We start from the raw sequence: 23,891 nt of genomic DNA, 5'->3' as shown, positions 1-23,891 counted from the left end.
GCAGTTATTTTGACCAAAGGCAGTCCATCTTGTCAGATGACGCATGATTATCCTGACAGATGACAATATGATTTGAAGTGTGGTAAGTTCTATTCGTGATTTTTACTGCCCAATCTCCATCCATCCATTTTCTTCACCGCTTATCCTCACAAGGGTCACGGGGAGTGCGAGAGCCTATCCCAGCTGTCATCGGGCAGGAGGCGGGGTACACCCTGAAATGGTTGCCAGCCAATTGCAGGGCACATTGAGACAAACAGACCCAGTCACAATCACACCTAGGGGCAATTTAGGGTGTCTAATTAATGTTGGATGTTTTTGGAATGTGGGAGGAAACCGGAGTGCTTGGAGGAAACCCACACTGGCACGGGGAGAACATGCAAACTCCACACATGCGGGTCCGGGATTGAACCTGGGACCTCAGAACTGTGAGGCCAACACTTTACTAACTGATCCACCGTGCCACCCTGCCCAATCTGTTTAGAAAAAAAATCTGAGTTTCATATCTTCAATCAAAATCTTAGCAATTGTCACATAGATCAAGATGCAAAATTAAGTTTGCTAAATAGCGGGAAGGTTTTATATACATACCAAATAATTGCCCATTTTCTATACTGCTTATCTTTAAGGAAAAGTTTATTTTCCATCAAAATAGTTAAACTTTCATCAATTGTAGATTTTGGCCCCAAAATTTAAGCAATTTCAAGTCTTTGTTTATTTGTACATAACTTTGGACTTCCAGGTCAGAAAACCTGTGAAATTAGGTCTTAAAAAATAGATTCCTATTAAGGAATCATTTACTTCAGTTGTTTGTAGAAAAAAATTATATTGGGGTTAAAATATGGTACTTTCAAAACAATATGTTAATATTCAATACTCGGTTAGGAATCCCTTTGCTTTAATCACTGCCGTGGCATTGAAGCATTGCCTGGGAGTAATAGAAGCCCAGATATCCTTGATGCTTGCTGTCAGTTCTTTGTTTTTAGGTCTTGTCCCCCTCACTTTAGGTTTGGTAATACCCCATTGATTCTCAATGGGTTTTGATCCGGTGAGTTGGCTGGCCAGTCAAGCTTGTGATAGCATGGGTTTTGGTGCTTCTGGCAGTATCAGAATCAGAATCAGCTTTTTTGGCCAAGTGTGTAAAAACACACAAGGAATTTTTCTCCGGGATTCAGAACAAAGAACAACATAGCAACAAGAACAAGAGACATTTCTGTTCATAGAAACTCTTCCTTATATGTCATGCAAGATGTAAAATCTTATTCATTTAGAACAAGTAAGAGATAAGTGTGTTAAAGTTCCACATTGTATTAAGCTTGTACAGAGTACCTTTACCCGTTCACAGTTCCCGTTATAGACCAGTGCATTGTCAATTGTGCAAAGGGAGCAGTTTAAAGTGACGAATTGTGGACCTACTTCATGTTGCGTGCAAAACCTCAGTAATGGGTAGCGTGGTGCCAGCAATCCCTTCAGCGATTTTGATTGTCCATTGCAGTCTGAGTTTGTCCTTTTTTGTGGAGGCCCCAAACCAGACTGTGATGGAGGTACACAGTACTGATTGGATAACCGCTGTATAGAACTGTCTCAGCAGCTCTTGTGACAGGCCGTACTTCCTCAGAAGCCGTAAGAAGTATATCCTTTGCTGGGCAGGGCCAGGTCCTGCTGGAAGATGCAATCTGCACCTCCATAGAGATCCTCAGCAGAAGGAATCATGAAGTTCTCTAAAACATTCTGGTAGACTATTGTAGTGACCTTGGATTTAAGCAGAGTTTACCAACACCTGCACTGAAATTCCACCTGAAATCATGACTGATTGTGGCTATTTCACACTGGACCGCAATCAATTTGGGTTGTTTTCCTCACGTGTCGTTCTCCAAACCCATTCACCTTGATTCCCCAATAAAAGGCACACTTTATTTTCATCAGAAAAGAGGGAGTTCGGACCACTGGCCAACATTCCAGTCTTTTTCCTTGGCCCCGTTGATATTCTTCCTTCCTTGGCTTAGGCTCAGAAGTGGCTTGACCTGAGGGACCTGATAGTTGTAGCCCATCTTCCGGATGTGTCTGAATGTGGTGGATTTTGAAACTGTGACTCCCACCCTATTCTACTATTTCTTGATCGCTGCTAGATTCTTGAATTTTCTGTATTTAATAATCCGCTGAAGCCCACAAAATTCTCTATGAATGGTACATCTTCTCCTGCCACCTTATGTCTGTCCATTGATATGTTTGAACACAAAACTCTCTGAACAGTCAGCTTCTTTGGCTATGAACTTATGTGGCTTACACAAGGATGATTGCACTTTTATCCATTTTATTGAAACACTTTTAAATGCCGATATGTTGTATTTTGTGTTTGCTATGATTACTTATGATGTGCGTGGACTGTTGTTGTGGTTTTTGTGTGGGTTGGGGGGCATGTGCAATTTTGTTGTGTTTGTATGAAATGATAAAACAAAAACCTGGAGTGAAATCTTCAAACTTACCCATTCTATGGAGGGTATCAGTGATGGTCTCCTGGCCAGTTGGCAAGTCTGCAGTCTTCTCCATATTGAACCCAACTGAGACATTTGAACCAAATTGAAGCAATTTAATGATCTTAGGTCATCATAGAACATTTATGGCCTTCAAAATTTGGACTGATCTTGGATTTTTACTGTAATACAAATGACAAAGAGGCTAGAAAGAAATTGAGTTACCAGGTTGGTCTGCTGACCGACTGGTTAGCACACAGTCTCCTCACAGTTCTGAAGATGTGGATGAGGATGCAAATCCAGCCTCGCCTGTGTGGAGTTCTCCACCTGCCTGCTTGGGTAGTCCAGTTTCCTCCCCCACTCCAAAAACAAAAACATGCATTGTAGGTTAATAGAAGACGTTCCATTACCCATAGGTGTGACTGTGAGTGCAAATGGTTGTTTGTTTACATGTAACCTGCAAATTGCTTCACAACCAGCTCAAAGTATACTTCTTGCCCAAAGATAGTAGGGATAGGCTCCAGCCTACACACATTCCTAGTGTCATGGTCCTGCCGATCAAGCCTTGGCTGGGCGGGTCCCTGCACACCGGCGCTGATTAGGAGGCGCAGACCTGCGCCTCATCCTCGCTGATTCACCCCGGTATTTATAGGACCCAGGGGACGACTCGTCTTCGCCAGATCGTCGCAACTCATGCCCCGTTCCTGCACTCCCGTACTCTTAATCGTCAACCCTGGTGTACCGACCTCCATCTGTCCTCCAACCGACCCTGTAAGCCTGACGTCTTTGATACTCCTGCCTTCTCAGATCGATCTTCTGTGTAAAGACCCCTGCCTGCCCGCAGACGTGCTCTCTACGCCCGACGTCCTCATTACCGCTGCCCCACTTGACTGTCTGCCTGATCCCCGACTTTGGACCAAATAAACACTTTTCCCAAACTTCCTCTGCGTCTCCGGAGTCCTGCATTTGGGTCCTCCTCCGTACCAATGGGTCGTGACTACCAGCAAGTTCAGCTTCTTTTTCTACCCATTTTCAGATTTTTTGAGACATTACCAATGCCCTTTTACTCTTGTTGCCTCTCACAGGCTAGTCCACACAATATGGTGGAAGACAGATCATTAATTGTATTATGTAGGGTTTCAGGTCTGCCTTTTTGGTCCACCCCCACCCTTGAGTGGAGCAGGAGGTGGGGGGCGTGAAGGAGTTGGCGAAGTTTCACTTCTAGTGAGAAGACACAGGATATGATTTGTCGCATACATTTCCCAAGTGATTCACAATTTGAATATAATTCCGCCTATAAATGAAGTGAATTATTTCCTTTCAAACATGATTTGGAACCCAGCAAGCACAGCAGAAGGAAACAGGCGGAACATCCGATTACACAGTACTGCTACAGTAATTTAGATTGTCTTCAAGAGTGGGGACTCACCAGAAAATCAGTGATGTGTGCATTGATGCAGTCACAAAGAGCAGTCACATGAGTAAATACCAGCAAGTACCATGTTTTGATGTTTTTCTGACGTCTAACTCAATCATTATTTGTACAAGAACAACAAATTGCCATTTACCAGTAATAGCTTAATTTCCCTAGTGGGCATTGTGTTTGAATACCCTGCTATATTGTTCTCCCACTTAGAAATCATGGAGGAGTCTGAAATTTTCATCGTAGGTGTTTGTCCACTGTGAGAGAGAAAGTTAATAATGATAACATATTTTCATTTGCTTTTAAAGATACAAAACAAATCTTCATAAAGGCTTCATATGCTTTTTAATGTTGAATCATCAAGTCAACTCAAACTCTGAGAACAATCAGTGTGGGCTAACTATTTGTTTCATTTAAAGTTACTGCTGCTCTTTATAGCTCGGTTTTTTTCTGTAAAAAAATAAATATGAGTTACAATCATTTACAACACCAAACTTCACATCTGACTGGTATTAATCTCATGCTTAATTTGCTTTCCTCTTTGGGTGTAAATATACTACTATGAAAAACTCTAAATCCATTTTGAGTAATCTTGGAAAAAAATATTTCTGCAGACTAAATATTTTTAAAAGCATCCATTATCCAAGCCACTTACCCTCATGAAGGGTCACATGAAAGCTGGAGCCTATCCCAGCTCGCTTCAGGGGAAAGCCAGACTACACCCTGGACTGGTCACCAGTCAGTCACAGGGCAGATATCAACACAACCACTGAGCGGGAATCGATCCTACGCTGCCCACACCAAAGGCAGGTGTGTGTACCACCATACCATCTGTGACTCACCTTTTTAAAAACACTTGTCCAATTCTGTTAGAATGTATTACCTCCCAAATTCGTTTGGTCACCCTCCAATCCCGTACGGAGCCATGGCTTCTTCGTGCACATGCAGTAACGACTTCATATGCACGAACAATAACTTGATGTGCATCCTGTAACTATTTTGATTGCAGAAAGTAGTACAGTAGTTTGTCCATATGAATTAATTGTGTGTATTTTTTTTATATGTCATGACTGGGGCTCCATACCTGGAGTGGAATCACATTGAAAAAAACTTTGGTTCCCTTATACATAGTTCTATTTTGACTGAGGAAGCCTGTTTCTATACATTTTGTTTCTTCAGTTACATATACGGATTTGTTTCTTTTTATATATATTCATGGTCACACAGATTATATTTAATGTCTCCTTATTAATGTCAAGAATTTCTAAGACTGTATGTCTTATCATGAGTTAATCTGTGATTCCCAGATAATTAATAAGAAGTTGCAATATAATTTGAAACTTGTGTCATTTCTGTAAGTGCATTCTGCTGCCTGAAGTTACTCTCTGTCAGCTTTACAGAATGCGTTATTATCCAACTGTAGCATTGATCATTCACACAGCCGATGGCTTTTGTTGTATCGCATTGAATAAAGCAGCTATACAGCATCTCTGGTGTGGAGCAGAGATTGACCACAGAAAATGAAATGCTTGTGACGCAGAGCAGGGCCCATTTTGTCTCAAATAGGAGCGTAATGAAGGAGAGCACAGGAGAATGGGTGCCAGAATAATGAGGAGAGAGAAGGATAGCGAGAGGAAAGAACAGAAAGCAACACAAGTAGCAAGTTGAATACAGGGAAAATGCCAGTCCTGTTATTCCTGATACACAATCAATAATCATCAAGGCATACAGTAGTCTTGCCTGATTGCAGCCATTTCTCAGTTTTAGCCCCCGATTCCAATTAATAAAAAAATTACCACATGATGTACCAGTATATGGAGAGAAACATGAATGCAAATAAAGTAAGCTGATGTCGTAATGTTGAGTGAATGAACTGAGTGTTGACCACTCAACAACCACTTCAACAATAATAGATGTTAAAAATATTTTATAAATCACCAAACATCTTGCAGAAATTGTCCATATTAGAGATTCGATTTTGGCTGGGTTAAAGTGCAAAAAGTTGCTGGAATATTCCACTAATATTACTTGCTTGGTGTTCTGTTGTATCAGCTTCTCATATAACATGGGTAGGTAAAGATTTTGGCCGAGGGGCCACAATGACCTTCATAATTTCACAGTGGGTGTGGGGGAGGGAGGCAAATTGGCATGGTGAAGTTAATACTTAGATTTACTGTATTTTCACTACCTTAAGACGCACTTAAAAGTCTTAAATTCTCTCCAAAATGGACAGGGCGCCTTATAATACGGTGCATCTTATGTATGCACTAAGTTCCAAAATCTGTATGCATGTTGTCTGTCTACTTCAATAAAGTATAACCAAATACAATGGTTACATATTGTATATATTATTTGTCTTGCACACAACACATTGACGTAGAGCACACACATGCAAGCATGCGAGGAGAAAGAGGTTCGCTATATAAAAACTTAGCAAAGAGGTGCACAAAGAATGTTGGAGCTGGGAGAATGCAATGATGTAAACTTGTTATCGGTAAATTGTGCTAAAGATGGGGTTAAGTCGAAAGGCGAAGCTTGCAATTTACCAGTCTATCTACTGTGGGTTGTGATCGAAAGAACGAGATCCCAATGCAAGCAGCAGAAATGAGTTTCCTTTACAGGGTACCTGGACTCTCCCTTAGACATAGTTTTAAAAACTTAGTCATTCGGGAGGGACTCAGTGTCGAGCCGCTGCCAGAGGAGCCAGATGAGGTGGCTGGGGCATCTGATCCGGATGCTTCCCGCACGCAACCCTGGGGAGGTTTTCCGGGAACGTCATGCAGGAAAGAGACGCTGGGGACAACCAAGGACACACTGGAGAGACTATTTCTCTCTGCATCCTGGAAGAGCTCGATGAAGTGGCTGGGGAAAGGGAAGTGTATATATCCTTGCCGAAGCAACTGCCCCCATGACCTGACCCGGAAAAGTGGTAGAAAATGGATAGATAGATGGATGTAAGCATATAGTGAAGAAAATAAGTATTTGAACACCCTGCTATATTGTTCTCCCACTTAGAAATCATGGAGGGTCTGAAATTTTCATCGGGCATGTCCACTGTGAGAGAGATAATCTCAAAAGAACGATCCAGAAATCACAATGTACAATTTATTTGTGTGATACAGCTGCAAATAAGTATTTGAACACCTGAGAAAACAATGTTAATATTTGGTGCAGTAGCCTTTGTTTGCATTTACTGAGGTCAAACGTTTCCTGTAGTTGTTCACCAGGTTTGCACACACTGCAGGAGGGATTTTGGCCCACTCCTCCACACAGATCTACTCTAGATCAGATTGGTTTCTGGGCTATCACTGAGAAACATGGAGTTACAGGTTTGCTTCGGGTCATTGTGATGTTGAAAGACCCAGCCATAACCCATCTTCAATCCTCAGACTGAGGAATAGAGGTTGTTCCCCAAAATCTCAGAATACATCATCGTCATCCTCTCCTTAATACAGTGCGGTCGTCCTGTCCCATGTGCAGAAAAACACCCCCAAAGCATTATGCTACCATCCCCATGCTTCACAGTAGGAATCGTGTTCTTGGGATTGAACTCATGATTCGTCTTCCTCCAAACACAGTTAGTGGAATTATGACCAAAAAGTTCCATTTTGGGCTCATCTGACCACAAAACCTTCTACCATGATTCCTCTGTATCATCCAAATGGTCATTGGTCAACTTAAGACGGGCCTTGACATGTGCTGGTTTAAGTAAGGGAACCTTCCGTGCCAGGCATGATTTCAAACCACGATGTCTTAGTGTATTGCCAACAAACACCTTGGAAACAGTGGTCGCAGCTCTTTTCAGGTCATTGAGCGAGTACTGTCGTGTAGCCCTGGGCTGATTCCTCAACTTTATAAGGATCATTGAGACCCCACGAGGTGATATCTTGCATGGGACACCACTCCGATTGAGAAGGACTGTCATGTTCAGCTTTTTCCATTTTCTATGATTGCTCCAACAGTGGACCTTTTTTTCGCCAAGCTGCTTGGCAATTTCTCTGTAGCCCTTTCCACCCGTGTGGAGTTGTACAATTTTGTCTCTGGTGTCTTTGGACAGCTCTTTGGTCTTGGCCATGTTACAAGTTTGAGTCTTACTGATTGTATGGGGTGGAGAGGTGTCCTTATGTAGCTAACGACCTCACACAGGTGCATCTGATTCAGGATAATACATGGAGAGGAGGTGGACTTTTAAAGGCGGACTAACAGGTCTTTGAGGGTCAGAATTCTAGCTGATAGACAGGTGTTCAAATACTTATTTGCAGCTGTATGACACAAATACATCATTTAAACAATCATATATTGTGATTTCTGGATTTTTCTTTTTAGATTATCTCTCTCACAGTGGACTTGCACCTACGATGAACATTTCAGAACCCTCCATGATTTCTAAGTGGGAGAGCTTGCAATATAGCAGGGTGTTCAAATACTGTATATAATATAAATATATAATACACAATATGATAAAAAAAACTGTATATAATTTAATAATTATAATGTAAATAAAAACACTGTAAATACTGTTGCAATTGTGAAAACATATTGCGCCATTGTCATGATCCTGCCGCTTCAGCACGAGCTGTGCGGCTGCGCTAATTGGGAGGCACACACCTGCGCCTCATGTGGGCTGGTCATCCCCTGTATATATAGGACCCGGTGACGACTGGTCCTCCGCCAGTTCGTTGAGCTTTATGTCCCGTTCCAGCACTCTCGTATTCCTGACTGAACCTGTGTGTACCGACCTCCGTCCGTTCTCCGACCAACCCCGTAAGCCCGACGTCACAACTACCGCTGCTGCACCGGACTGCCTGCTCGATCCCCGACCCCTGCATACAATAAACGTGTCTCTTCTTGAACTACCTTGCGTCTTCCGAGTTCCTGCATTTGGGTCCTACCTCTCGTTCCGATGGGACGTGACAGCCATCATTGTTGACTCTACAATCACGTCCCACTCCCTTTCATTCTCTACCTTACAAATCATACAGCCTTTGCAATTGGTGAAATAATGCAAAATGGCCGAAGTGTCCTTGTGCACCAGCAATAATTCATGATATTTGAAAAATATTAATGGAACAAATGTAATTGTTGGGTGTTTCTTCTCCTGGGGGAAGCTGCTGTTCAACACTCACTGTTGAATTTTATTTGTTTCGGTCCACTCCTGGTTGAAGAAGGATTCAGGGTTGCAACTGAATATACACAGAACGGCCCAAATCGGCTCAATGTATCTCTGCATCAACTGTGGTACCTGTTGGAGCCATTCAGCATTACAGACAAGGTCAAATGAATGTAGTCATGATATTGGTATGATTTGGGCAATTCTCAACCAATCTTAGTTCATCCACACCTGCTATATAAGAAGAAAATAATACTGTCTTTAAAAATGTATATACCAATAAAGAATAGTTTTAATATACTTGAATTAGAGGAGTCACTGATGGTGTACCGATACACATACCTGCCTTTGGTGCGGGCAGGGTGGGATCCATTCCCGCTAAGTGATGGTGTCGATATCTGCCCTGCGACTGACTGACTGGTTGGGATAGTCTGTAGCTTTATCACAACACTTATGAGGATAAGCGGCATGGACAATGACATGACCTGACATAATTGAATTAGTGGATTAATTGGAGGCTCTAAATTGTCCCTCAATGTGATTTTGAGTGTGACTGTTGTTTGTCTCTATGTGCCCTGCGATTGGCTGGTAACTAGTTCTGGGTATACCCCGCCTCCTGTCTGATGATAGCTGGGTATAGGCTCCAGCACTCCCGCATCCCTTACGAGCATAAGCAGCTCAGAAAATGGATGGATGGCTGGATGAATTAGTGGAAATGTGCACAAGTGTATTTCTTATTATTATACATGTAATTTTTTTTCTCACCATTCACAAAAGTTGTTTTTATTTTTACTATTATTAGATTAGAGTATTCGCTCCATGCATTTGCAAACTCACTGTGTGAAATCTGAAAAATATCACCTTAAACATAAACAACTCTAGGAACGTCAAATACAATACTAAGTAAAGAGCTGACAGTTAGCATCCTTTTTTTAAGTTTCTTTTGTCACAGAAAGCTGGAATACGCTGCTGATAATCAAGTTTTCGAATCTGACTTCGGAGGCTTTAGTTTTACTTGACAGCTGTGATGTTTACTGGGGTAGCAATGTCTGTCCTCAGAGCAGTGCTACTTGTTTGCTTTTACTTATTGATTGATTGTGTCTCTAAATAACATTTTACCTTCCTTTTCCATTTGCAGTTGCGCTACCTTAAATTGACATAAATGGTGTCTCTGCAGAACAGCCTCAGCTGGACTGCAAGTGCCGCTCGTCATTATTTTGATACTGTGGGATAACCTCGGCATGTTGGTGGGGGGGAAATGAAACATGAGACTCTGATTGTATCAAAGGTACATTTGTTTTCTCTGGATGGGACAAAGACAGTGCTTCAGCTTGATGTATTGCAGATATAGGTACATTTGATATTTTTGACTTCAAGAAGCACATTTTTGTTATAAGAAACATCTAAAAAAAGCTTCTTATTTAAAGATCTCAGCCTTAGTTTTACACATCGACCATGTGTATATACTTTTGTACTCTCTTGGTTCTGCCTAGTCACAATAAGTATAGATGAAGGTTTTATTGCATGTTAACCATAGACCAATGATAATCTTCTCAGTTGTCCTTATTCACTTTACAAGATGGCAGGGTCCAAATGCTGAACTTAAAATGTACAACCTAATAATTTCATTCACCTGTATCTCCTTCTCCTGTAATGTTGCCTCTCTATGACCTTCAACCTGTGTACCTATGCATGTTACAGTCTTTGCCCGGCCAACCCTTGCAGTCTTGCCCTTCCACCACTCCTTTCTGTTCCTTGCCCTCCTCACAGGTTGGGGATCAAATCCTGGAAGTTAACGGCCGCAGTTTCTTGAACATCCCACACGATGAAGCCGTTAGGGTACTGAAGTCATCGCGGCACCTGATGATGACGGTGAAAGATGTGGGGCGCCTGCCTCATGCCAGGACAGTGGTTGGTGAGACCAAGTGGATTGCCAGCTCCCAGATTGCAGAGAGCTCTGCAAACAGCAGTTTGGCAGGGTGAGTTTTGTACAGCGCACAATACGGCATTGACCATATTGCTTCATACAGGGGAAAATTAACAATAAAATATTCAATGATTGGTTTTGTATATTTTGCAATGGGAATACGTCTGACGTCCACCATGTAGCTATCCAAAGGACTTTTGTATCTATGAAAATTTGTGGTCTGACCTAGCGTACGTTTAAACAGACTTTCAGTCATGTGCCAAGCAGATGTCTGAGGACACTACTTCATTGCCCCTGTACTACCACTTTGCTGCAGTCATGTCTGCCAAATCGGCAAATCTGTGCAACAAGCCTCGTGTTTGCACGAAAATCAAAGGACCCCAGCTTTTCTGCATTCTATGAAGACAAAGCCCTGGGGGTTGAACAACTTCAGATTTTTTGGGAGTGAGCTCCATATATGCATCGCACAACCCTGCCCTATCAGGCCAAGGCGCACACACCAGGAACAGCCGATGCAATCCATTTTCCTAGCCGCTTAGTCATTGACTGTATAAAAATAGAGGCTTTCCCTTTCCCTTTCTTTGATATGAACTCAGACTTAACTTTTCTTGTTAAAGTCACTTAAACACCAGAATAAGGTCTGGATTTTTTTTAGACAACTATTAAATACAAAGACATTACAGTCGTGGTGAAAAGCTTGGGCACATGTTTAGCCATAAATGTATTCATTTACTTTTTTTTCTTTTTTCCCCCCCATTGCTATTATTTTGAACTTGTGCATTGTTATTTAACTTTTTACTAATTGGTTCTCTAATTGTTCTTTGTAGTTATATTTAAAGTTTTATTTAGCAAGTTCAATAAAAACAAGTTTTGAAATAAATGACTAATCATGTTTATTAATCACAAGTTACAGTTAATCAGTCAGTCAAAATAATCCTGTTTATTGTTTCTTTCGGTGGCACGTTGGAAATTGGTTAGCACATCTGCCTCACAGTTCTGAGGACTGGAGCTCAAATCCTGCCTCACCTGTGTGGCGTTTCCAAGTTCTCCCTGTGCCAGCATGGATTTTCTCCAGGTACTCCAGTTTCGAATATGAGGGGGTACAAGTACAAGCGCTGACAGGACCACCACTCAAAAAGACCCTGATTCTAGCAAACCTGCAATAGTTTAACATGGACTGTTGCAAGATACAACTGTCTGTGAGACCCTGGTGTCTGTTATTTGTGATTGGATTATCCACTCGGAGGGTGGGGCCACTGGCAGGAGGAAGAGGATTGCAATCGCATATCTCCCATCTCTGGGTTGAAAGCTAATTGAGAGAAATGCTTGCTGGATGTTTTTTGGGGCGACATGAACTGTTCATTTTTACAATAAAGTGGTTATTGATCGACCACTACAGTATATTGTCTGTCCCGTCTCTAACAGGAGGGTGTACAGTGAATTTGCTAATGGGTGAGTTCAGGATTTAAGGCTGTTTGTCAACTTCCATAGGTATGTGCCTTTTCTCATGGGCATACGTAGTACTTGTGCTTTTGTGTCATTTGAGAATTAACCTGCATATTTTTCAAGTGATCATGCGACTGCTCTCAGTTTAGTGAAATACTGCCACACGCTTGAGGCACCTCTGCTTGTTTGCTAACCCTTAATTTCAGTGGGGCATCTATGTTGTCAGTGCCATAACATGATTTGGTTGATGAATTACCCTCAAGCTATAACCATCACTGAGGAGTATTGAAGTCGACGCATTGACTAGTCCATAGTTGAGACACGTTTCATCCAAAACCTTCCTTCTATTTTTAGTACCACTTGTCATCATTAGGATCAGAGGTGAGCTGAGTGCTAATAAAACTAGCTAATAAAACCATTACAAGCCCATTGTGAACATGGATGATCCATACATGTAACATCCTGAAACAAGATAGGAACTGAGACATGCAAAACATCTCATCAGCAATAAATTGCACCTAATCAAGATCACCTAATCACCTAAATTACTGACACAATAACCAACATTATCAAGAAATGATTAAGCCCCACCTACTTTCCTCACATAAAGAGTGCCTGTGTATATTCTTATTCGTCCAGGTCATTGTATTCTCAACAAACATTTCGCCTCTTATCTGAGCAGACTTCAACAGTTCGTACACCAAGGTTGGAAAGGACATCTTATAGCCTGAGAGTTAGTGTGGAAGCAAAGCAAAGCAAAGCAAAGCTACATTCATTTATACAGCGCATTTCATTCAAAAGGCAACTCAATGTGCTTTGCATGATTAAAAGCATTTAAAAACAGGGAAAACGGCTTATACACAATTAAAACAAAGAAAAGAAAATACAATTAAAACAGCATACAGTGCAAGAAATATCATTAAAAAGTGGACATGTTCTAAAAACCATGAGAAAAGTTTTTAACCTGGACTGAACACAATCACACTTGGGGCTGATACCACTTTGCATACAAGCCTTCACTCTGTTCTTCAGATGGTAAAATCTAAAATCACTCAGTATAATGTAATTACACTGAAATAATTACTTAAAAATAACAGCAATGATACTGTTTTTTTCCCTATTCAACACTTTTCCTCAACATAAAAAATCGTTAGTGGTCCCTAGTTTAAAATAGTATTTCTGCTACTTTCTGTTAACAATGTTTCATTTAGTTGCAAAAAATCTACATATAGGTTCTGATGTCATTAATACATATAGACATACATTTATTATCCAGTGACCTAATATTGACAAGAGCTAGTCTTGCTGTAACGGGAGACAATTCACATTTTATCCTCACTAAGTTTGAAGTTCTATTTTTCTCTTGCCATATTTCTTTAAACAACGTTATGTCTCTTATAATTACAGGGATGAACAATTCCTGACCTGCAAAGGGGTCTGCCATATTCTGGAAAAGACTCCACAGATTTTCAGATAAGATGGGTGGAGGGGGTTCCTTTGCATCTTAGTGGACATTAGTTCCAGGAGAGGGGGGTGGGAGAAGAGCTTGGCGTATTGTGCGTTGGATTCCAATATTGACAATGGTTTTCATCCTGTCCATCACACCTAACAAACAATTTTGGCTAATAGCGAGTGAGTTTAGCATTGGGCTTTGCTCCAATGGGGCAGGGAGGGATTTGGGAGATTCCATGTCTCATCTGTTTTGTCATACATTCCTCCAATGGTTTGGGTGATGCTGATGCACCTCCGTCTACATCTGCATGCATCGTGCGTGGAAGGTGCATCGCCTTATCTCTTGTTCCTCTGATTTTTTGGGAACAACTGCAGACTCCTTCTGCGGTTTTTTTTTCTCCTCAGCAATGTGAACAAGCCCAAAGTTTTCCTTTCGGGGTGCTGAATGACGTACAAAGTGACAAAATGTTAGCAGTCAATAACTTAGTCCCTTGTACATTTAGACAGAAATCATATGTCTTGTGAAGATGTCTGCACTCCCCAAAAAATGCAGAAATTGTCAATGAAATTCACAGATGGTTTAATACACACTTCTTTGAGCCACTTATTTAGTTGACTGAGCCTACTGAAACATTTCTCTCTAATTTGTAGCATTGGCCAAGGTCCATTTATGAAAACCTCAGAATCTAAACATTGCACATTTTTTTTTAGGAAATCAATGAAATCTCAATTCAGTACCCTAATTGCTGCTTGACAACATCCAGGGCTCTTTTCTGTATAATGACAAGTTTCACAGTTGGGTCACTGCAAAAACATTTCTGATCCTTGACAGCTCCATTACCAACTATTAACATTTGGGGTGCCATTTTTTTCTTGTATGATTTAGTTTCATATCTTTCAGTACTGGTGGGGGATGATCATTCTTCGCCAGTCTTGAAAAATGTGCACCAGATCTATTTGAAAGTCTGATGTCAATGTTTTGCATTGACTTTCCTACAGATGCCGTTCGTTGTAGTGACCATCCATGCCTGCTCTCTTGGTGTTGAAGAACCACATACAGTTCGATTACTCCATAATCTGCTAGTGTTGTGTTCTCCCTTTTGGATGTTGTCCCTTATCTTTGGGCTTCACGACAAGTAAATACCAGGAAGAACTGCTGGATGATCCATTACCGTTTCCACAGACCACATCCATCTGTGTGTACCAGAGTGCTGAAATATATGTCTGACTCTACAAGGATATTGCCTGACAATGCCACCCTGGGAATTCCATGCAGGGAAAGAGTTGGCTACACTTATAATTACCTTAAGGCACACAAATACATTTACTCACCAATTCCAGTTCAAAAAGACAGATTTGATTCCACAATTATGTACATAATGACTGCTAAGAATACCATTTATTCAGCTAAAATAAAGATCACAACTGTGTGTGGTGCGGCTTCCCAGGGTCCAGTATGGAAGTAAACTAGTGCCACCACGATTTGAATTTGAAATGCCACTGAAAACAGGATTTGAATTTGAAATGTAAAGTGATCATATTTTCAATAATTGCTACAATTCGCTGTCTGAAATTCTACTGGCTACAATTTGCTGTCTGAAATTCAACCGGCTACAATTCGCTGTCTGAAATTCCGTCTGAAATTCAACTGGCTACAATTTGCTATGTGAAATTCAACCGGCTACAATTCGCCGTCTGAAATTCAACTGACTACAATTCGCTGTCTGAAATTCACTGTCTGTGCCATCAGGGAGGGTTACTTCAGGTCAGAACCGAACAATCAGCCAATTGCAGTTATGCTTTCTTTGTCACGTGACGTCACATACTTTCTGTGGCATTTCAAATTCAAATCCTGGTGGCACTAATTTACTTCCATAGTCCAGGTGCTAGTGGTTTTTTGAGCATTGCCAATCAAGGAGAACTGAAAAATACATTACATCATGTGGAAATCACACTCGCACCATGAGTACCCAGATCCCAAGCAAAACTACACAAAACTGGGAAGGAGAATCCTACCCCTAAATAACTGGTGCCACCACCACCACTGGGCCTCAGCAACTGAAAAAAACAAGACTTAGTAGGGCTACACTGAAAGCGAAAAATAATGGAAAAACTCAAATTATTAAGCAACACACAATGAAGAAACTAACTTAAGAACACAACTTTACTAACTTTAATGAACTCCAAAAAACAAACAATAAATGAAAGTGATTAACTCCATCTTACTTGGAAAAACACAAGATATAATAAAACATATACAATAGTTTATTTTGGAAATATTAACAAGTACTCAGAATACCAACAAACTCAACCAGTGGGCTATAATGCCATAAAACAGGATGACACTCAAACTGGCCGTGTACTTGCTCAAGAATAAAACAGCATTGGTTCCCATGCTGCCAGTGCTCTTGTAGTACTTCTGTGAGTATCACACAATGACACTCCTATCCCACCAGATGAAGATGGCTCCTATCTGTACAAATCAGACATGAAAAGAGAAGAAGAGAACCACACACAGTGCATACGAGTGCTAAAATTAGTCATGTGGATTCACACACTAGTGGAAGAAGAACTATAAAAACTAGGTTGAACAGAAGTAGGACAGCTGCCATACATCACACACAGGAGGGAATAAAGAAAACCACACTACTGCATCCATTGGCAATGGTAATGTTAAGAACAATTTTCATGTATCCACACAAACGGGAGGAAAAACTAACCATCATAGGAGGAAAAAGTCGGCAGACGCCGTGAAACCTAATTGCACCATTCAGCCTCTTTGTAGTGCATTATTAAATTTCTAATCCATAGCCGCAAGCTAAACCAAGCAGCCAGTGTGCAGACCTGAATGAAGAGAGCTTCTGGTGCAAAGAGGGAAGTCACTGGTTGGGGACCCAAAGAGAGTGTGCAAGGGAGGAATTGCTCCACAGAGCTTTGCCCAGCTGCTTCCCCAGAAATATGAATTTGTTAAGAGATCAGAAATCAATAAAAACGGACAACTGGGCTCTCTCATTCACATCAATAGACTCATCCAGCTACAGTGAGAAGCACACACAGTCTGCGATGTCTTTCCAGAATCAGAATTAGAACCAGCTATATTGACCAAGTATGTAACAACACACAAGGAATTTCTCATTGGTAGTTAGTGCAACCCAAGTACGACATACATGTTGAGTACGAAGAACAATAGACAGTCAACAATCATTGATTATTTTTTTTTCTTTTTCTTTTTTCCTTTAAGAACTCTCACAGTTGTGTAAAGTTGTGTAAGGATGCAGTCTCTGAGTATTTAGGGCAGTTAGAGTGCTCATTAGAGCAATAGTCCATTGCAATGACAATTGTGCAAACGATGTCAAGACTTCGAGTATGCGGTGTAAACTGACGAGTCATGAGATAGTCTATTGTACATCATACTAATACTGATTGACCCAGTGAAATTTGACAAGTTCAGGCAGAAAACTGGCAGCATGTTGCAATGGAATCGTAAATGAGCTGTTCAATAATTTAAGTAAACATATGTGGGAAGAAACTGTTGGAATACCTGCTAGTTTGGTTTGCATTAATCTTTGGCACATACCCGATGGAAGGAGCTGGAAGAGCTGGTGGCCACAATGTGGAGGGTCTGATAGTTTGGGTGCCATGCAAGTCCTCAAGGGTGGGTATGGTGGTACCAACAAGCCGTTCAGCAGTTTTGATTGTCCGTTGCAGTTGTAGTTTGTCCTTTTTTGTAGCAGCCCCAAACCAGACTGTGATGGAGGTACACAATATTGATTTGATGACCGCTACAGTATGTAGAACAGTCTCAACAGTTCTTGTGGCAGGTATGCTTCCTCAGAAGCTGGGGGAAGTATATCCTTAGCTGGTCTTTTTTTTAGAATGGAGTTGATGTTTGTCTCCCACTTCAGGTCCTGTGAGACTGTGATTCCCAAGAACTTGAAGGTCTTGATGGTTGACACAAGACAGTTGAACAGTGTGAGGGGCAGCTGTGGTAAAGGATGCCTCTTAAAGTCTACAATCATTTCTACAGTCTTTAGTGTGTTCAGCTCCAGGTTATGTAAGTTGCACCACAGCTCCAGCCTCTCCACTACCTTTCAATATGCAGATTCGTTGCCGTCGTTGAAGATCCCGATGAGTGTGGTGCCTTGAAATGCAGTTGTTCAAGAGCAGCGGGAAGAGGACACAACCTTGTCCAACCAAAGTTGCTTCATCAAATCCTGGACCATTGCTTTACTAGGTCATATAACGGTAGTTCTTGCCAACTCGCTAGGTTGCCAGAGTGCACCGTTATGTGCACATGCCCAATGGCACATGTTGGAAAAGGCCAGGATTGTTCAAACTGACTGTCAGTCAATCAACACACGCAATCAACATATTGGGAACACGTGAATCAAGTGACAGGTTGAATGATAAGCTGATGTCTTTTTGAGCGGGGTCACAGGGTCATGCAATCGACCCAAACTGCCTTTGTGATCGACGCATTGAGCAGTACATGCCTGCATTGTTCTTTTTCCCCCCTAAACCTGTCAATTACAATTCATATGAGTTTCAAAACTTTGCAGTGTTTGGTAATCCATCTATAGCTACTACAAATGAAGTTAACATGGAGGAACACAAATAAACAGCCCAATTCCTTTCATCAACCATATATTATGGTAACATTCTTCTTTAACATCCTCCTGCTACCCCGCCAACACACACATGCACACACACACACACACACACACACACAATAGCCTCCTACATACTTGACCTTTGAAAGCAATGAAGATTTAAGATGTGCAAAGCTGGTGTTAATTAAGATTGTATGAATTTTGGCAACACAGAAAAAAGACTCTACACAAGGAGAAGACAGTTTTTCTTGTTCTGGGTCACAAACAAACATCCACATATATCTCTCTATTGCCATTAGCGTAATGGAGAATAGACAGATGGTTGGGATTTGAAACTTGTGGAGAAAAAAAATGAGAAAATTACGGGGTAAATGAAGAAGACACCCTCCAAAAAAACCTAGCATATCCTTCACCATCTATTTTGACCAGAAATCCTTCTCTCTTGGCAAATATCACACCCTTTCCACAGAAAACAAGCAGCAATTGCAACTTTACTAGAAAAGGGCAGCCTCTGAAAATGTCACAGCTGATCCACCTATCTTCTCCTCATGACTTGAGGCAGTTCTTGCCCCCAATCGAGCAAAATTTAAAGTTGGATACGCTATAAATTCCAGACTAGATTTGTCATCATGAAAACAGATTTAGTTAAAAAACAGTAATCTCCAAAGTAAACATTAATATAAAATGGGCTTAAAATTATGCTTTGCTAGAAAAATGTGCATTCTTCTGTTATGCTGATTGCATTGCTGTGTAAGCTTTGAATTGCTGCTCCCTCTGACTGCTTCCATTTGTTTCAATACAAGACAATAGACAATAGTTCTTGTTAAAGGAAACCTATGATGACACCTTGTGCATGCCTTTTCCTGAATGCAAAGAAGCTTATTTCATGAAAATGAGGATGTTTTTCAAACGGTCAACCACATTATATGATCATTTGACATGCTAACTTTTAGAAGGTAGAATTGATTAGGGCGGGGCAGTGGACGATTGCTTAGCATGTCTGCTTCGCAGTTCTGAGGACGTGCTCAAACCCAGTCTTGCTGTCCAGTTTTCATGTAATCCCAATATCTGCGGAGGGTTTCTCCTGGTACTCAGGTTTCCATGAAAACATGCATGGTAGATTGATTGAAGGCTGTTAATTACCCACATATGTTTATATTGTACTTGTGTTTGACTGGTTTGACTTTATTTCTGGTTTGCCCATATTTGGCTAAGACCACAACCTTTAATCATATTGGTTGCCTCGGTGTCGAAAGGCCACTTATATGTGTTATGATGACACCACTGGCTCGGGAGCAAACAGGTAGTTGGAGATAGTCACTCACAACATAGAGAAACTTGAGAAATTCTAATGACCTAATTTCATGCTTAAAAACACCTGGAACTCAGGAATGCATGGAGGATTTTAATTCATACTTGACATTTAGTGAGGCACCGTAGCGCCAATGTTGCATCCCAAATACCGCGACTCCATATAGTATGTAGACGAAACAGTGACAAGCCTGACTTGAACAATAATTTCAGCTTTGCATTTACACTATAATTTTAGTCACCTGAAGTGTAGTCAGTAGTGATGTAACATTATGGCTTGCTGTGATTTTTTTTATTTTTTTTTTTTAGCATTTCAAAAAAGTTCAAAACATGCACACCTCAACCAAGTTTTAAAACCTGGAAAATGAACCAGTGGGGTAGAACCACCATTTGCCCTCCGAGATATTTTGGTAATTAAAATCAACGGGGGGCGGCATGGTGGCGCAGCTGTAGAGCGTTGGCCTCACAGTTCTGAGGGCTGATGTTTAAATCCTCAACCCGCCTGTGTGAAGTTTGCGTGTTCTCCCTCTGCCTGCGTGGGTTTTCTTCGGGCACTCCAGTTTCCTCCCACATCCCAAACACATGCACCATTAATTAGACGATCTAAATTCCCCCCAGTTGTGATTGTGAGTGTGACTGTTGTCTGTCTCCATGTGCCCTGCGATTGGCTGGCAACCAGTTCAGGGTGTACCCTCCCTCCTGCCCGATGACAGCTGGGATATGCTCCACACTCCCGCAACCCTCATGAGGATAAGTGGCTCAGAAAATGGATGGATAGATGGAAATCAATGGGGTAGTACCTTTGACACAAAGAATGCTGAATTATAGAACCTTTAAATACAATTGATTGTAAACTGTGACCAACATTTGCGCCATGATCTAGTGTGATATGAAAGACTTGTCGGACAAATGCTTTAAACGGTATTCTCTGGTGTTAGACTGTCCCTTTACCGGTTTTATGCTATTCCCTATCACACAGCCATCATCTAAAGTTTAACTTACACACAACAGTGACACAGGACAAAGCAGTAAAAAAGTGCCCTTTAACATGCAGTATGAATGGAGCCAAAGAAACTCAGTAAACAGAGGTCAAGTCTCATATAGTTCTTTTACTTCAACAGCAACCTACTGTACCTGTAAATCCCAGAGATACAATTTGTAGCAAAAATTACTGAGAGATGTTGTGTTTAAGCGACACAGTGGTTGACTGGTTGGTACATCTGCCTCGCAGTTCTGAAGACCCTTGTTCACATCCAGCCTTGGTTGTGTGCAGTTTGCATGTTCTCCCCGTGCCTCGGTGGTTCTTATCCAGGTACTCCAATTTTGTCCCACATCCCAAAATATGGATGGTAGACAAACTGAAGATTCAAAATTTCCTGTAGCTGTGAATGTGAGTGTGAACAGTTGTTTGTATATACCCTGTAATAGGGTGGTGATCAGTTTAGGGTGCACCCCACCTCTCACCCAAAGATAGCCAGGATAGGCTGCTGCGCACCTGTGGCCGGAGTGAGGATAAGTGGTATGGAAAATGGATGGACAGATGTTGTGGTGAGTTCTTTAAAAGCGGCTTTCTTCAGCGCAGACATAATTGTCACCACTCACCTCAGTCAATAGTGTATGGTGTTGAAGCAACCGGAGTGTGTCCACACTGGGGAGAGTACTCAGTGTTCCTTCCCTCCTTCAAGCCACAAAATGTGTAATCCGCTATCAAGCATATAAAGCATATAAAGCATAACAGGCTCATAGGAAGGGGAAAAAAAAACTGTAAAATGAAACAGTCCTTTTTTGGAAACTGATTTCATTCAGCAGGTTCTCAATATCATATGTCTGAGGTCAGGTCAGAAAAGGCAATGTATTGTCACAAAAATGATTCTATCATAATACTGTCATTTGTGTGCACCATTAGCCGCTCTGCTTGTTGCCTGGATACTAATTTGTCGTCATTGCCCTTTTCACAGCTTCTCTGTGGACCAGAGATCCTCCATCCCTGGAAAGGTAAGATTCATACAACATTGTTACAGTCATCTGTAAGTAAACTACAGTACATCTATGGGGTGGATTTGTACTTTCAATCATCTTTATGACTCAAATTGACTTTTAACTCATAAATAATAACATACCACCTGCAGTAATCTACTGTATGGCAAACCTTCACAAAAACAAAAACAAAAATGAATAAGCTGTTAAGTTCTTGATTAGTTCCCATTTTGAATGTTTTTCGAATCAATATATCTGAAACACAACCAGTCTGCTGGAGGAGTCAAAGTTAAAGTGTTTATTAACTGTATACGATTGAACATACTGAACATACTAAATTACTCATTTCTGGTTCTTTAACCATGCAGTCATTTCAATTTTGAGCATTGACTGTATTTAATAGCAGTCAGTATTTTAAACTATCATCATCATTTGTTTTTTCCATTAATAATTTGGTGTATGAGAATTAAAAAAATAAAAATAAAAAAACAGCGTCCAACAATCTCACGTAGCTTTACTGCTGCTTGTTACCATACTTCCCGGCCATGCAACCTTGAGCAACTAAATATTAAAATCTGACTCATTCCTCTGGCCTGTTTTACCATTTTGTATTTTTGATCTGAGCTTATGATTTAAATATGAAAGGTTTTGTATTGAGTTAAAAATTTACGTTTAAAAAATACACCTTTTTTTCAATAACAAATTGAAAATGTAAAGAACAAATGATTCACGTATTTTAAACATTTGACATGTGTTGTTAACCTTTACACAAGCACTATACTCCATCCATCCATCCGTCCATCCATCCATCCATCCAAACATCCATCCAAACATCTATCCTTCCATTTTCTTAGCCGCTTATCCTCACAAGAGTCATGGGGAGTGCTGGAGCCTATCCAAGCTGTCAACGGGCAGGAGGCAGGGGACACCCTGAATTGGTTGCCAGCCAATCACATGGCACATGGAAACAAAGAGCCACACTCACAATCACACCTAGGGCAATTTAGAGTGTCCAATTAATCTTGCATGTTTTTGGGATGTGGGAGGAGCTGGAGTGCCCGGAGAAAACCCATGCAAGCACGGGGAGAACACGCAAACTCCACACAGGTAGGGCTGGGATTCAACCCAGGTCCACCGTGCTACCACAGCACTATACTATCATACCAAATATAAATCACATGTCTGTAACCCATATTGATCTGTATTAAATTGTAGAGCAACACCACTGACCCTACCTCATGTTTTTGGGCTCTTTCCATGGCTTAATTGTTGACTTTGTCTTTGACCTTAAAGCTAAGCTTAGTTTGTGGCTGTGTTGGAATGAAGAAATATAAGAAGGAATGTTGGAAGAGGCAGCTGCTGATGAGAGGGCATGGGGTGGAAAAAATAGCTCACTTCTCATTACATGGTTTCTGATATACCTCCTTTTCTTGACAGATGGGGAAAAGGTACAAGAAAGAGTTGGGAGATATTTAGAGAGGAAGAGAGATGTATTAGTTCCCGAAGGCTGGTCTAACTTTACACAGCCAAGACTTGGCTGAAATTAACCACGCAGTCAAGCACACATTTTAAGGCATGCTGGTTTAGAGAGATGGTAACTCAAGGCCAAGCAGAGAATATGTGGGGCAGTTGTACTTCATAATAATGATGCCAAATCACCAAGTTTCAAAACAGATTTGAGGTGGCAAATGTATTTTTTTATTATTATTTCTTAACATTTCATGGGATTGGACCTTGCGCTTGGAGGTTAAGGTTTTATTTATTTAACCTCCTGCCATTTGACACCTTTTACATTCATTCCAAGTTCAGTTGGTATACTCACTAATAAGTACATCTTAATGAATAAGAGCATAGTAATCTAAAAGGCATGGCAATGGGGTTGATTGCCTTGTAAAGGCATCTAATCACTCATCTGACACTTGTGTAAAACAAGTTTCACATACAGCACTGCTTCAGATCGAATCTTTGCAACTTCAAATCTATATGTTTTATGTGTAACATAATCTAAAGGCTCTATGGTGACAAATAAAAATAACAGTACATCTAGTCGTCACTCAATAGGCTTCTGTCCAGTTTAGCTTTCGCCATCTACCCTCCTAAAACAGCTTGATGCATTATCAGGGAATTGGATGGACACTGTCTATCAATCTTATTTATTGGGTTC

General features: G+C 41.0%; 1 protein-coding gene across 1 annotated transcript in view; it reads left to right on the top strand.

Annotated features, from left to right (window-relative positions):
* The window catches only part of whrna (whirlin a), a 182,720-nt gene that overhangs the window by 108,451 nt on the left and 50,378 nt on the right, over positions 1–23,891 (top strand). The window contains exons 4-5 of the mRNA XM_061800985.1: positions 10,775–10,983; positions 21,709–21,745. Of these exons, the coding sequence (XP_061656969.1) occupies positions 10,775–10,983; positions 21,709–21,745 (246 nt within the window). The remainder of the gene's footprint in view (positions 1–10,774; positions 10,984–21,708; positions 21,746–23,891) is intronic.

Source organism: Syngnathoides biaculeatus, chromosome 17 (genome assembly GCF_019802595.1).
Source record: "Syngnathoides biaculeatus isolate LvHL_M chromosome 17, ASM1980259v1, whole genome shotgun sequence".
NCBI classification, from domain to species: Eukaryota; Metazoa; Chordata; class Actinopteri; order Syngnathiformes; family Syngnathidae; genus Syngnathoides; species Syngnathoides biaculeatus.
Note: the sequence above shows the minus strand (reverse complement) of the source record. Positions and strands in the feature narration are given on the sequence as shown.